The sequence below is a fragment of the Coturnix japonica genome, chromosome 3 (genome assembly GCF_054131305.1).
Source record: "Coturnix japonica strain WE chromosome 3, WE-NBRP24, whole genome shotgun sequence".
NCBI lineage: Eukaryota > Metazoa > Chordata > Aves > Galliformes > Phasianidae > Coturnix > Coturnix japonica.
The window spans coordinates 100,786,282-100,802,237 of NC_140665.1; the positions used below are offsets into that span (position 1 = coordinate 100,786,282).

General features: G+C 41.4%; 1 protein-coding gene across 1 annotated transcript in view; it reads right to left on the bottom strand.

Moving 5' to 3' along the window:
* RP1L1 (RP1 like 1) overlaps nucleotides 1–15,667 on the bottom strand; it is a 42,731-nt gene extending 27,064 nt beyond the window's left edge. Inside the window, exons 1-2 of the mRNA XM_085542296.1 lie at nucleotides 15,401–15,667; nucleotides 211–868 (exon numbers count right to left, since the gene is read on the bottom strand). Coding sequence (XP_085398422.1) covers nucleotides 211–849 — 639 coding nt within the window. The 5' untranslated portion in view covers nucleotides 850–868; nucleotides 15,401–15,667. The remainder of the gene's footprint in view (nucleotides 1–210; nucleotides 869–15,400) is intronic.
* Between the last annotated feature and the right edge of the window lie 289 nt (nucleotides 15,668–15,956).

Consider the following 15,956-nt stretch of genomic DNA (forward strand, 5'->3'; position numbering starts at 1 on the left):
ATTATTAGATGAGTGAACCAGATTGTTCTACATCACACCTACATTAGACTCATGGGGAAGTAACTAATGTGACGGTCACAGGTCCAAAGGGCTAACACAGTGAAGGTAAATAACTGGCATCAAAGGATATAGGATTTGCATCATATGGAATGATATGAAAACACCTCATAAATTAACAGCATCAGAGCATCAGGTACCAGAATCACTTGCCTTCTTCCCATCAACAGTAAAGAGCTTTTTCACTGGAAACTGCAGGATCTCTGAAATCTCATCCAGGAGTGTTTTGAAACTCCTAGCGTTTCTGCGGTTCAAGATAATCGAGCGCCGAAAACTAGTTTCTCCATTCTTAACAAGAGTGATTTTCTTGGGTATTCGGGGGCCATGCTGAGTGAAAGGTGTGGAATAGTCATCTAGCCTGCCCTCCTGGGCTGCTCTTCTCAAGGTACTGGAGGGACGACCACTTCGTGGAGGACCTGGTCTATGTCCAGCAGAAGTAATGTTAATAGGCTTGACGTATTTCTTGTCGGAACAAAGGTAACATCCTCCATCCTCCAGCTGGTCCAGCTCACTGATGCAGTGTATTCCTCGTGGGGTGGTGATGGTCCGTACTCCAAACGGCAGTGGGACCCTGTGAGAAAGGTCATCCATGAGCGCATTGAAGCTCTTGAAACTTCGCTGGTTGATGGCCATCTTCACTCCCCCAAACTGAGGATCCCCACTCTTGAAGAAGGTTATTTTTTTAGCCGGGGGTACCTGGGTGACAGTGCTTGTCCGACCCACGGAGGGAAGGGGCTGGTCATAGTTGTAGGAGCTGGTGGTGGACAGATAGTCAGCAGGCACCTGAGTCATTCCTCTTGCTTAAAGGTAACTATTAAAAAAAAAAAAGCAAAAATAGATTAGAGTTTGTTTGAGTCATGCAGAATCACTGCCCATTTCATTTTCTTCACAACTGTTTTACCATCTGAGGTTCAGGAAGGACGGATTCTGACACATGGAATTGTGTCTCAGGTAGATGCGAGGAAACAAAGCAGTAAGAGTAGGCATAACACTGCTCTTCACACTTAAACTCTCCTTGTCCTGCAGATACCAGTGAGAACTCAGTCAGCAACAGTAGCCACTGAGACACAAAACCACGAGTCAGACCCCAGGCAAAACCCACAGAAACAGATATTTGTATATTGTTGTCCTTCTGAGCTTTGTGCCTTCCTTGATGATATATTTGAGGTTTCTCTTCTGAAACCGTCAGAACTGGTGATTACTTTGGTTTTCTTTTCACAAACAGAACTGAAATTCTCATGTAACCCATCAAGCCTGTAAACTGGCACCAAACAACACAAAGAATACTGAATTTGGTCACAGAATCCTGGAGTATCCCAAGTTGGATGAGACCCTCAAGTCCAACTCCTGGTTCACATGGTGAGTGCGCATTGTAGCATACACCATTCCTAGATTCAGAATAATTATAATTCATAATAAATAACCATGCAACAGTGTGATAAGACAAGATCTAGATGAAAATTCAGACCCATTATACAAACAAAAACAGTATGACATATCTCAATACCTCAAATAGAACTACAAATTTGGTTCTGCTGAACAAAGGGAAAACTTGAATTCAGCCTAGTAGGGACAGATACGAGGATAATATCTGTCCGATTCATATGGGAGCTCCTGGTGCCCTTCACTTTTAAAGCTAAGTTGATTTCAGTATTTGAGTCTGAAAGCTTTGGAACCTATTTTTAAACTATTTGCTGTAATGGAGCCAAGCTGAAAAGAGATGATTCCACTCTTTCTTGCTTCTTCCTGTCAAATACATTGTTTTGGAAGCCAATCACTACAAGATTCCTACCCTCACAAGGAATGAAACTGCTATGCCAGAAAAAGATGCTTTCTTTTAAATATGGAGGAAAAAATAACCTAAAAACTAAAAAAAAAACAACCCACTGTTTACAATCACTAAAATAAAAAAATGGTTTATAATGAATATAATGATTAACAATTTATGAACATACAGAGTGATTGCAAGGAGTGATTTAATGACTCAGATCTGGCATTTTTGGTGTTATATATTCTATTCAGTATATTCTTAATGGCATATATTCAACAACCAGTAAACACTACTTTTCACTACATTTTGGAGTGAAACCATTTCTTTCTAACTATGCTACTCTCAAGTGAGACACTTGTGCACTTTTCACTGCAGCAAATTCATTTCTGCATTAAAAATTTAACCTGGGGGGATGAAAAAAGACACTAGGCATAATTTTGAAGATTATTATTAGGACGGTTCCTTGCCTTTTGATATCTTTGTATACGGAAAGATTTCAGCATGATTTATCCTTTCTATGGAAATATTTCACCGAGCAATTATTCAGCTATTTATTTTCCAGTTAAAGATCAGTGCATCGCCCTACCTTGCAGACAATAAATATCTCTTTTCTCTGTTTTTCAGCAGTTTTCAGAAAGTTGACCTTAATTTTTTCCCCCGTGAGACAACATCAGAGCTTCCAGACACCCACAGTGTAATTTCCAAACAAACTCTTTATCCAGACAAATTGTGGTCTCTAAACCAACGGTAACCCGCAATACTCTGGCTGCATTCCTAGACATGTAACAGCTTCCCAGTGATATATTCTACTATCTCCAGCTGCTTGTCCATGTTGAAAGAAGTATAAACAAGTAAAATATGGGACAAATAAATGAAAGAATATTCTAACACCAGTCTTACTGGGGAATATTTTCACAGGGCTGTTTTGGGAACACCTGTATGAAGGAATATTGTCCCATGTGTTTGGGGTGACAATGTTAGTTACCCACCCAGACTTTAAAGAGGTCTGTCAGACAGTATCTTATGAAGCAGGATGTGATATGAAGAAAGAGTCTTCCACAAAACATGACATAAAATATAATCAGTTACCATAGGGACAAGTGTTTTATTCTCAGTTTCTTTCAGAATTAGAAGGAGATTCTACTGAATATCTGGCAAAACATCAAAAATGGTCATTTTGCCAAAATACACCTTCTTATATATGCGTAATAGAGAAGTCTCAGGGCGTACTTACATCAAAACACTTCATGTCGCTTGCTCAAGATGAGTTTTTCTCAATGAATATCCAGGAGTTTTAAAATGAGAAGACAAAAGCCAACAAAACCATCCAACCACCTCCAGGACCGAATGAACCAGACAACGCAAGGAAAAGTGTTAGCAGGCTTCGTGCTGTCAGTCAATCCGTCCTCAAAATGACTGACCACAGCTTGGAGGGTTAATCAGGACTGCAGTGCTAAAGATAGAAAGAAAAGCTACCTAATCTACTGGAGAAGGCTCTCAAATCCACTGGGGTTTAGGCATAGTTTGCCCAATCCTTTTCTTGCTTGTACCCATGTCACTGGAGTATAAATCTGACTCAGTGACACTCCTCTCGGTCTTGCCATTATAAAGGAGGATGCAATCAAAACCAAAGAGGCAATATCTTCCTCTTGCATAAAGGACTATGGAGATGTGGATAACTTTCCTGAGCCACCACAACAACCAACTCACCAACACACCCACTCCTCAGCCATGATTTGGAATCAGATTAATCCAATTCAGATAAATCCAGGAAAATCAGTAGAGTCACAGTAAAGATGAGCATAGTTCTTAAGAAATTTGGATATTTTAATTACTTCTGAGCTGATGTACGACAGAAATTTGAAGAAAATTTTGGTGTCTTAATGGGAAAATCCAGTGGATCCTAACCCAGTTTCAAGTTCAATGCAAATATCAAACTCAAGTTCTCAGATGAATGTTGAACAGCTGAATCACTAAGATTTGGGCATAAACTAAAGACAGATAAGTAACCTGAGAAAGGTAATTGTTGAAAAGTGACATTCTCTTTTGTAATTCGCATACAAGACACACAAAAAAGAGAGTAATTTAATCAGTTGGATTCAAATATATAGTAAGTGGAAAACCTCACTTTTCTATGAACTGGAATTCTTGTTTTATTCCTTATTTATGTAGCCACTGCCTCTCTTCACTGATGTCCCTTATAGCACTAAACATCTTTTGCAGAAAGCAATTACTTTCGGAGAGAACAGAATCATTAAGTGCTCTTATTGGAAGTGCAGGGATTTGAGGGTCCAGCAAGAACATGTTCAGCTAGTTTTACATCTCAGATCCTTAACAGATCCTCAAATGCAAAGCTACTTCTTGAGACACTATGCTGTCCTCTTCATCCTGAATTGCTGTTCCATCTGCGGACAGCATACCGTTCAGGTTCAGAGACCATTGCTGTGGGTCCTTGATTCAGAAGAGCACTATCATCTCTCTGTTGGCCTCTATTTTCTATAAGATCTCAAAAGCTCTACAGGAGAATGTATAGGAATCCATTCTTTGGAAATTCTTAACACCTTCTGGAGACCATTCCAACTTCTCAGGACCTTGCCAGGTCTGGAGTCACTCAAATTTTTCTGTTTCCAACCATAGATTAAATGACGTCACAAAAACACTAAACCATAGCAAGCAGACAGACAAGCCATGTGCTTCTAAACCCTATCAAATCTCTGCTCAACTTCAACTTACCTCCTATCCTTCCTTCCTCCATTTGAGATTTAAGAAAACCTTTATGAAACCATCCAGACTTCGATATTTTAAGTTATTTATAATCTACCTCATCACGAAGCAGAGTTCCAACAGTTAATCTCACTTTACAGCTAAACGTCTGTGCCTTCTGTCTAACCTGAATATGTCCACTGGGCTTATTGTTTCTTTTTATTTAATGATGATAAAGCAATCTTCAGCATTTTACTAGAAGTTTCTCTTTCCACTCAAGTAATTCTAGGTGCCAGTTATAAAAAGTCATTTCTTTAGCCTAAAGAACTATTTGTAGGTCATCAGTAACATTTGAAACGCGGCTGGTTGAAAAAAAACAGGTATTTATCGTTGGGAAATCATAAATGAGATTATTTCATTTGAAAATTTTCTGAGAAAAGGTGGATTTCTGACCAAAAAAAAACCAAACAACATAAAACAAAAAAAAAGATGAGTTATCATCTTGTAAGTTCTAATTTCTCTAGAAATGCTCACTTCAGTTTACTTTGTGCCCTCTCATAGAATGGCTTAGAATCATAGAATGGCTTGGAAGGGTCTTCAAGGATCATCAAAATCCAACCCCAATCTATGAGAAAGAAAAATATTTTTTGAATGGCAAAATGATCTTATCAACAATCAATATTTATGGGCAGACCAGGTGGAAGTACTGTGTGGAAGAAGACCAAAGTGATTATAAAATGATTCCCTGCAAACAAAGAGGTTTATTGCTTAAAATTACTTGAAAAGGATTGTCAAACCTTGTGTTGGACTTGAAATATTTATTTGCTTGGAAAAGAGGTTTCTGATAGCTGACATTGTCATTCTGTGCTCTGACTGAATGAGTTTAAAACACACTGATCATCACCCAGGTCCTCAGCAGTTTCAACTGTGACACCCAACTATTGGGAGCAGCCCATGCATTGGAGAGCAAGGCTGCCATTTGGAAGGACCTTGAAAGGCTAGAGAAATTAGCTGACATGACTCTCAGAAAACACCCAGCATGTATCAGGGATGGAAAACACCTCAGGCTGGTGGGTAGTAACCTTGTAGGAGTGGTTACAAAGATCCTCTTGGACCAGAAGCTGAACAGGTCTCATCAGTGAGCCCTCCTGGCAAGAGATGCCTTCCAGGTACTACACTATACTAGTAAGGATCTCATATGTAGACCAAGAGAAATCATAATTCCGTTCTTCTTGGCACTTCTGAGACCACATCTGGATAATATGCCCAAGTTTGTGTTCCATAGTACAAGAAAGACACTGGCATTGTGGAGTGAGTTCAGCAAAAGCCACCAAGAGGATGTGACAGAAGTGCATGATGTTGCCAGTGGAGGGCAAATCACTAGAAGTGTACAATCTGCAGACTTGGAGAGATTCAGACCATTGTCTCTAACTACCTAGAACACTGCTATAGTCAGATTCTTCCCAGATGTGCCTAATGAAGTACTAGGGTGAAGCGGATAGAAGTAGCAACATGGAAATACAAGCCATTTAGATAGTGCAAAAAGTTTGCCTTATTATAATGAAAGAATGAATTACTTCTTGTTTACCCATACCCACATCAGTTTGAATGTGGTCTTTAAAAGTGCAGCAGTACAAATTTTATTCCCAGGTACAAGCTTCCATGCAGAGGATTACATTGTTCTTAACCTAGGTAATCAAGAAGACCAGCTTTCTGGAGGATAAGAATTAGTCTCAAGGATCAGATTCACCTACAGTAAATCTCCCTCCTGTTCTGGATACATTATCTAATGAGTTTCTCAGCAATAAATCAGGAGTGTGAAGAAGGAAAACCTTCTGAACTTATTTTCATTTTTCCTTTTATTTAAAAATATTAATTCTGTAGAAAATATCTCTGGAGCAGTCTTCAACTTAAGACTTAAACTATGAACTTGTGTCCCTTCTGCATGAAACGAAATGTGGTTGAGATGCATTGTGATTGTGCCAGGAGTCACCTTCACCATTGCAACTAACAGGTGAATTCATGAAGCCAAAGACAAAGGCTCATAATGTTTGCATTTCAGAGTAGAGGGGTTGGGTCAGAGATCTGGTGCCAGGTCTGGATAGACCTTACCGAGGCTTGCTCCCCAGCAATTTATTAGGGCTTGGTTCAGTTATGGGGTTTATTTCCTGCTTGGGAGAAAACATAAGGAGAATGGAAGCAAATGAGTGCAATGTAATAAAAGAAAATGATAGACTGCTCTTTGAGACCAGAAAGAGAGAGTGGCATGTTGGTGCCCCATTCATTATCCTTTTCCTTGCACATCCTGTTGTCTGCAATCATTTCCCCAAAGTCATCAATCCTATTGCACAATAACAGCTCCTATGGGATGCTGATAATCACAACCCAATGTGAACAAAACTAAAGCATTCCACCTAAAGAGGCAGAGAACCCTAGCACAAAGAACTGATGTTTCTAGTGCAGAAAAGTTTTCTGTTGTAGACATCTGGGTACTGTGAGAGAACATGGAAGGACCTTTACTCACATATCTGGTAATACTGGGGAAAATAACTTTGTATTTCCATTTGAGGGAAGGCTTTGTGATGCATGCACAAAATTACAGAATCACAGAATCACTAAGTTTGGAAAAGACCTACCAGACCATCCAGTCCAACCATCCACCCATCACCAACAGTTCTCACTAAACCATGTCCTTCCACACAGCATCTAAATGTTCTAGTTTTTCTCTTCAGACCCTTTCTATTTCATTGCTGATACCCGCAGTTCCTTATAGAGGAAGTTCCTTATATAGGTTGTTTCCAACCTTGTGATTCTATGATTCTACGATATATTATTATCAATTATTATTTCTATGAATACTTTTTTTGCACTCTTACAAAACTATTTCAAAATACTTTGAAACAAATCAGATCTCTCTAAATTTTAACATGTATCTCTTCCTAGATACACTTTCCCCAATGTGTTTATTACTGTGGGCAGCTTTTACTCACCCAAAAATGAATCTGCTAAAATCCTTAGAAATAATTCCTTTTTTCTGAGCCAAATTAGACACTATAAAAAAGTTGATAAGCAGTAGAAGCAGTCAATTTCTTTTTTGGCATCATGTATTTACTTGGCCTTTTGCCTATATTTCTTGTGCCATGCAGCTGCGTAGTTATTTCTGCTCTAACATTTGTCCCATTATACTAGAATCTCTCACCTGGAATGACTTTCTTCTTTTGGCTTTGGTTAGTAGGGCAAAAACAAAAAAACCAACCAACCACCACCAACAAAAAACCCACAGATATTGTCCAAGTCCTTTCTCCTTTATTCATCGCAGTTAGCATCAGTTGTCTCTGGGGAACAATGCAGTTGGTTTCTCAATTCATCCTCTAACTTCCAGTCTGCCAACATGATCAGGCCAGCTGATCCACGTGCTTTCCAATTTCTTCAAAGATTCCTCCACTTGTTCTTTATCAGTGGGGGTTTTCAGTATGGTGACTTCCTTCCTAACTGAGAATCCCATCCAAATTATTTTCCTATGTGTTTTTTCTGTTGTTTTTTTTAGGAGTGAGATGTGGGTTCTTTATGTTATTTTATTCTAAAGTTCAGTAACTCAGACAGTTTTGAGTCACTGTCCTTTTGCATTTATCCATGGACTTTTTCTGCTATCTCTGCTTTAGCCCCAAGATTTGCATCCTCCCAGTTTTCCTTATTTTTTATTTTAATTCAAGCCACTGCTAGTAATGGCACCCTTGCCAAAGTCTAAATTTGGGGACTTCTCTTTTTCTTGTCTGCACTTTTAAAACAATAAACTATTCTTTCTTTTCCCTACATACAGAACCCAAGTGCCAGATTCTCAGATCAGATAAGCCAGCAGGACTTTGTGGAGCTCCTGTGATCTCCTGGGATTAGCACTTGCTGAACATCTGCTCCTTTTGGGCATTGTGCAGGAGCAGAAGGGACAATGCCTTCTCTCCGCTGCCAGCTGCATTGCAGTGATGGGCATTTCCTCCATGCAAGCTCCTTTCCAAATGTGCTGGGGCCATTCTGGAGGAACAAAGTAGGGATTAGGATCAATCAAGGCCATGGGTGGGGGCAGCTCCCAACCAGCCCAGTCTGTCCAAGGCCCATCCAACCTGGACTTGAACATATCGGATGGGACACCCACAGCTTCTCTGGGCTCCCCATGTTCAGCAACATGAAGAAAAGAAGCTCAAAGTGATGAATTCAGGTGGTGAAAATAAAGAGGTTTTATCAGGTGTATGTCATCCCTTCAGTCCTGATGCTCAAGAGAGTATTGGAAATGTTTAAGCAGAAGGGAAGGGGAGCAACTGTCTTTGGCTGACCCATGAAAGAGGATTTTTTTGGAGTTTTCTGGGGGGAAAAAAAGTATGGTAAAGAATTATTAAAAGTGAGTATATGAAATGGTGAACAGAAAAAAGGGAAAAAAATATTTTCTCATTTGCTGATCTTTCAAAATGGATTTAATATTTTCAAATGATAAGGAGGGAAAAAAATACAGAACATTTCAGCTACATGAAAATTTAACTTCACCTGACTTTTCATTTAGCACTTTTAAGGCAGCTGGAAGAATTTCTACAAAAGAAACAAAAATTAGAGAAAAAAATCATTGAAACAATCAAAACTTCATGCACAGAAAGGCTCGGGTTAAATCCTAACCATAAAAATCTCCAAGAGAGATTTAATTTAAAAATTCCATGTTGAACTTGGTCTTAAAGAACAGCCCAAAAGGTCCACTTCTCCTTTAGCTTAAGCTGTCCTTAACATCCAGCTCTCCTCCACAGAAATGGACACCATCTTCAGTATTCTTCACCTCCTCCATCTCTAAAAGCTGTTCTTCCCCATCCTCACTCTCTTCCTCATGACACCATGCTTTCTGTGATGCCAACATGCCTTCTAACATCATTCTTCCCATCCACAGCAGCAGGTGCAGCTCTACACTGCTGGGTTTCTCCTCTCCTCCCCTCCCTCAGAGCTCTTTCCCAGCCATGGGGCTGCCAACACTTTTATCATGGTTGAAAGAACACCTCCTTATCTTTCACCACAAACTCTTCCCTCCGCCAGCCCTCCTCAGTCTGCATAACCCACACTTGTATGACATGCCAGCTCACAGTCTCCGTGTTGTACTCGACACCTACATCTCCTTCACACCGTCTGGATGGTGGCCAAATCCTACAGATTATTGGCTGTAATCTCCCCAAAATCTCCTGCTGCCCCTTCTTGCTACAACACCTACCTGTTTCTAAGTTAGCTTATCTCGACTTTCATAAACTTTACCAGTTTTCAAAACAGTATAGAATCATAGGGTCATTACACTTGGTAAAGACCTCTAAGATCACCCAGTGCATTACCACAGGTGTTTTCAAAGTCCTTCCAGTAAGATCCCCTTCTTTTACAATAAGGGCGGTGAGGCACTGGCACAGGCTGCCCAGAGAGGTGGTGGTGCCCCATCCCTGCAGACAGCCAAGGTCAGGCTGGATGGGCTCTGAGCACTGATGGAGCTGTGGGTGTCCCTGTTCAGTGCAGGCAGTGGGACAGATGGTCTTTAAGCATCCCTTTCAACTCAAACCATTCTATGATTCTGCACTCCGGTAGTTTCCTTCTGGTTTTCCAACTTTTTGCATTCACCCTTGTCACCACTGCAGCTCTGACTATTTTCACCTTTCCCATCTTTGATTCTGCCTCTCCTGAAAATTGCTGGGGTTGGCCAATTCAGCTCACACCTTGCAAACCGCAGAGCAAGAAGCACTCAGATATTGCAGCTATTGGCATCTTGTGAAAGTGCAGGGAGAAATGTAGTTCTCTTGATGCAATTCACCTCCCTCCTGAGGCCTCATACCCATCCTCAAAGCAGAGATCTCCTAAAACTTGTAGGAGTTACTGCAAAGCTTATACAACATCACAATCATCACTCAGCTCCTTATCACCACCATTTCCCAGCCTACAGGTGATGCTGACCTGGATTCACGTGTGAACACCGTCCCATTTGTCCTGTCTCTCACTCAAAGGCAGATGTGATAAGAAATAGATTATTTATTAAGAAGCTTTGCATGCCTTTGAGGAAGCTTAAAGAAATAGCACGCTGAAGCAAGTGAATGAATCCCCAGCAACAAAAAGGGAATACTCTGGAAAAGTACTGCAAGATATACCTAGGACTGTACATGCTATCTTTTTCATGGGTTGGCCAATTACCATGTTTGTCCAACTTCACTGCTTGCTTCACTTGAACTTTAATGACAAGAGCATCTGCCAGATGTGATCATGGGCATGCTGACGTGCTCATGGAGGCAAGTCAGAACTATGTCCCTGCCAGGCTTCATGGCCAGATCTCAAGGCACAAGAATGGCACAGCTAAGAGACGGGGACATCAGATGATGCAAATCACTAAGCCCAGACAGCAAATGCACAAAGAATGCAGAAAAACCAGGCTAATGATCTAAAGAAATCAGTGAGTAGTATGTATAGGATGATTCCAAATGAACCATGATGCAATGGTGACTCTTCCCCCTAGGTAAAAAAGATCCGACCAAACTGTAATTTATTGGACCAACTGTAGGGTCCATCCCATTACTTTAAGATGCACTTTTAACATCAAAGGTTTCAGTAAGCCAGTAATTCTAGATTTAGAATATTCTAAATGTTTAAATGGGCTTGTTCAGTCTGGAGAAGAGAAAGCTGTGGGGAGACCCTTATTGTGGCCTTCCGTTAGTTGAAGGGAATTTATAAACAAGAAGAAAATCAACTTTTTACATAGATAGTGATAGGACAAGGAAGAATTGTTTTTAACTAAGGGGGGGGGGGCTTAGATTAGATGTCAGGGGGGAGTTTTTCACTAAGGTGGTGAGGTGCTGGAACATGTTGCCCAGAGAGGCTGTAGACAACCTGTCCCTCCAGGTGTTCGAGAGTTGGATGGAGCCCTGGCTAATCTGATCTAGTCTTGATTTGGCAGATGGCAACTCTGCTTGTGGCCAGGGGTTGTAACCTGATGATCCTTGAGGTCCCTTCCAGTGCAACCCAGTGCAGCAGAGCTAGACTAACCAGCACTTGAATGCATTTTTCCATTAGGCAGCAAAGAATCCCATTCCCACTCTCACTGTTCTATGGACTGCACCAGGTCAGCAAAGTCTAAAAACACATTTAAGGAGCAGAAATAGCACAGCATGGCTTCTGGATGTGCAACTGGATTGAGTAAGAAGGCAGAATTTCTACAGGTTTACTGCTTCTTTAGATTCCAGCAGTGCTCTGAAACCACCCCTGAGGTGACTGATGGTAAATGCACGTGTTAGGACATCTATATTGCCAGTCAGCACTGGCCCAGGCTTGCTGTCAGGAGGTGGGCAAGCCCATTCCGTGCTGCAATCAGGCACGCGTGCACAATGAGGTCACTGCGGCTCAGTGGATGCTGCGGTGGCAGCCAGGCTCTACTTGCTGGGACAAGGTCGAGGTGGCCCTGAACATGCCATGAGAAGGCCATCAGCAGATATTACCTAATCTTGGCACCTTCCAAGTGGTTCATGAGTGCTGAGACACAGCTGAAACCCAACATGTGGCAGAGAGTGTGGGTATGAAGCAGGAAGTTCAGGGAATCTACAAGTGGGTCTCTCTTTGCCTCTTGTCTATATAGACTTATCCACGAGCAATATAGTTATGATTCTCAGAGTACCAGACAGAAAAGTGAGAGAAAAGCTGGACCCTGTGGGTCCCCCCCACTTAAGGCTATTCTATGATTCTAAGCTAAAAGAGAAACTGAATTCAATGCCACTCATTAGGCTATTGGGACATCACTTGGAAATATCTTCCCCAAAAGAGTGATCATGTACTGGCACAGGCTGCCCAGGGAAGTGATGGGTCACCGTCCCTGGAGGTGTTTGATGTGCAAGGGGGTTAGAGCTTGATGATCCTTGAGGTCCCTTCCAACCCAAGCCATTCTCTGATTTGATGGAGATGTGGCACTGAGGGACATGGTCAGTGTGCATGGTGGGGATAGGGGTCTTAGTGATATGTTCCAGCCTCAGTGATTCTATGATTCTAACACAGCTTTTGTCTTTTTGATCCTAGCATGGTAACTTACACTGCCTTACTAAAGCAAGAAGAGATGCAGTCAATTTCCTAACAAGAACTGCATTTTGTCCATGTGAACTGCTCTGATAGCAGCACGAAAGGATCTGCAGAGTCTTTTCAGTAGCCCACCTCACCCATTAAGCCTTTAGGCCTATACTGGTCTCTGCTCATGCAATCCAGGCCACCAACATTAGCAAAGACACCTTGGAAAGTAAGGCAACAAACTTAACTTCCATGCCCTGCAGGAGAAGGAAGAAAGTTGAGGATAACATCAGACAGCCTGCAGGATACAGACAATTTGGAGAGGTTTTGGAGAAAGGCAGCAAAATGATTAAGGGGTTGGTTAGAGGGTGGGGGGGAAGGAAGAAAGAAGGGGAGGGGGGAAGATTGAAAGCGCTAAATACACATTGCTTGGCCAACTAATGCCTGAGGGAAAATAGAAGAGCTGGCAGGCAGGAGGGAGCCGAGAGCCAAGGAAGAAGCAGGATCTCCATTGTTAGGAGCTCTCAGCATTTGTAGGCAAACAATGAGGAATGAGTGTGCTGCAAGCTAGGAGATAAGTTAGGGGAAGCTGACTAGTGTAGGCACTACCCAAATAGATGAAATCAAGACTCTTCTCAACCTATGTTTTGGCACTGGCTGCACCTCGGTCTTGATTTTCTCCTGTGCTTATAATTCTCTGTGTGCTTGAAATGCTGAGGCACCGATTCTTCCCAGGCATGCAGAGGAATTGCTCATCATAGAGCAAGAGGGTATAAATAGATGTAATGGGATAAAATTGTGAAAAGGTGGAACGGAGGTCACTTAGGTAGGAATAATGCACAAATGAAGAAGTGGAAGGCTCTTCTTGCAAGTTATTTAAGATCAGACTGTGAGAATTTATTTATTCTTATACGGGAAAATAGACATCAAGGAAAAGAATTGTAATGTAAAGGGCAGAGAGGGGAAAACCATTGCATCTCTCTCTCCAAAGTATTTTATTTATGCCATATATAATCATATATTGCATACAGAATTTTTTCAGTACAGAAAACATGGTATAAGCCACAGATGCCATATTTTACACCTAAGCATGCAGTTTTCCCCTTCTTTATATGTAATGGGATCAAATTAATAACAACATTAATTGGTAGCAATAAAACTCACCTACTTGGCCAAATGATTCGGGTTTCTCCAACACACGATAAGAACACAATCATGATTACAAGGAAATAAATGAAAGAAATGAGAAGAATCTTATTAAAGCTACAAAGGAGAGCCAAGGGAGATCCAGTGAAGAAGGAAAGAAAGAAAATAAGTGGGGAAAAAAATCTAGCAGGAGATGGAAAGATTATCTTGTGCCTTCAGCTGCACTAAGAAGCAGTTTAGGGAGCAGAAGGTGTCCAGTGTTAAATACTAATCAGTTGCCATTCACTGTGATTATAGGTGGACCAGGAACCTACTTTGGTCTTAGGTCTTCAGAAGCAAATACAATTATCAATTCCAACCCTACAGAAAATGTCAGAGATGCAGAAATCCCCAAGTCAAGAGCACATCCACCGGAAAATATTCTTACAAAGTAGACAAATGAAACTAAATGGGTTTTAAGCAAAAGGCAAACGAATGTTGCAAGATCTTCTAATCAAATACTCAATTATCTGCTAAAATACAGACCTGTGACAAACCTTTATCAGCACCCTTCCTCCTACCTGTGTTAATTTGACTCTTAAAGATGCAAAGTTTTGACATCACAGGTTTATAACATGACATACAAAGACTGTAAGAAACAAAAGACCAAGAACTATGGGGTGATATTCAATGCCCCTCACTACACAAGGGGTCAAATGTTCTGCTGAAATAATCCTTATGTTAGCAACTCTATGAGTCTCTGTTCAGCTTCAGAAGTGAATTCATTTCTTAATGCTAACTCACTTTGGAACAGCTGAGAGTTAATGTCTTGAAGCCTATATTAGCCAAAAACACCAGGCGCCCCTTTTGGCTTGTACTTAGGCTGGGAGATTGCCAACAAAAGGGCAAAAAAGGTCCTGTGGGCTACTCAGATCTTACAGAAGACTATCAGAGCAGCAATTCTGGTTCAGCCCCCAGCTGGGATTGTGGTAAAAGCTGCTGTCTCTTCTAGCAGGGACCATGTTGTGTGCATGGCCTGGCTCCCTGCCTACGCAGCTCTGCTTGAAATGGACAGGAGTCCTGCTCTGCATGCAGGAACCCTGATCTTCTTAGGTCTTGATCCACTCTTAATCTCCTGCTGTCCCTGAATAGCAAGGGAGATTTCAGGTGGCAAGAAGGAGTTATATCAGGAAAGCTGGTGTCAAGCTCAGTTCAAAAAGAGAGACCCATTTTTCTAAGGAAATACCCCACTAAGGGGTGGGCTCAGAACCCAGGGAAAAGCCTCCCAGAAAAACAAAACCACAGCCTTTGGAAAGCTTCTAGTGATAATTCTTTGCATTGATCCACAGAACAAAACACAGCCACCAGCTCTTGCTTGATCGCGGCAAGCTTCTGCCATAAGCACAACTCTTATTTGTCATGGGCAGCTCATGGTTGGACCAAGCAATCTTAGTGGTCTTTCCAACTTTAATGATTCTATGATTCAGCTAATTTTCTAACAGGAACATCAACTCTTTTTCTAGTAAGAAACAAAGAATATAAGAGAAGACAACATACACTGAAAAAAATTAGCAATACTAACACCAAAGCCCCAACGCCTTGCTATTTTTCACTAGTCCAATACTTCCCTTGTTGGCTCCTTTAGCCTACATCAATTCACACACACACAGAAGACAGAGAGAGACAGATTCAACTTACCCAAGCAAAGGTAATCCAGATACATAGCTTTGCTCAGGTCAATAATCCATCCCAGGTTGGGCCTCACGTGAATGCTCACGGAGGAGATCGAAAGCCAGAGAGAAACCTTTCCTCTTCACGTTGCTTGCCCCTACAAGTGTAAGACAGGGCACTTCTGCTCACCTAGTGCCTACATGGGGGGACAGACCCCATCTCCCTTCGTAAGGCTTTACATTGCTTCCCTTCTCACAGCATTCCCCACAGCCACATGCTCAACCACTTCTCCTGACAAAGAAACAAATGAGCTGCTCTGCCCAGAGTAGCCACTGGGAAGGGGATTAAGACTAGCAAAAAGGAGCTTACAGCTGGGCACCATCTGCAGTGACGATAATTAACTAATGAGGTTTAGAGATATTTTGCCTTATTCCTTGCACAGACTTGTTGATTGAGGAATTTCCACAAATTTCCTCAATCTCTTCATGACAGATTACTCTTTCTTACCAAAAGCATGTCCTTAATGATTAATGATCATTAGCTCAACAGTTTGCCAGATTATACTGAGGCTCTATTCCAGATC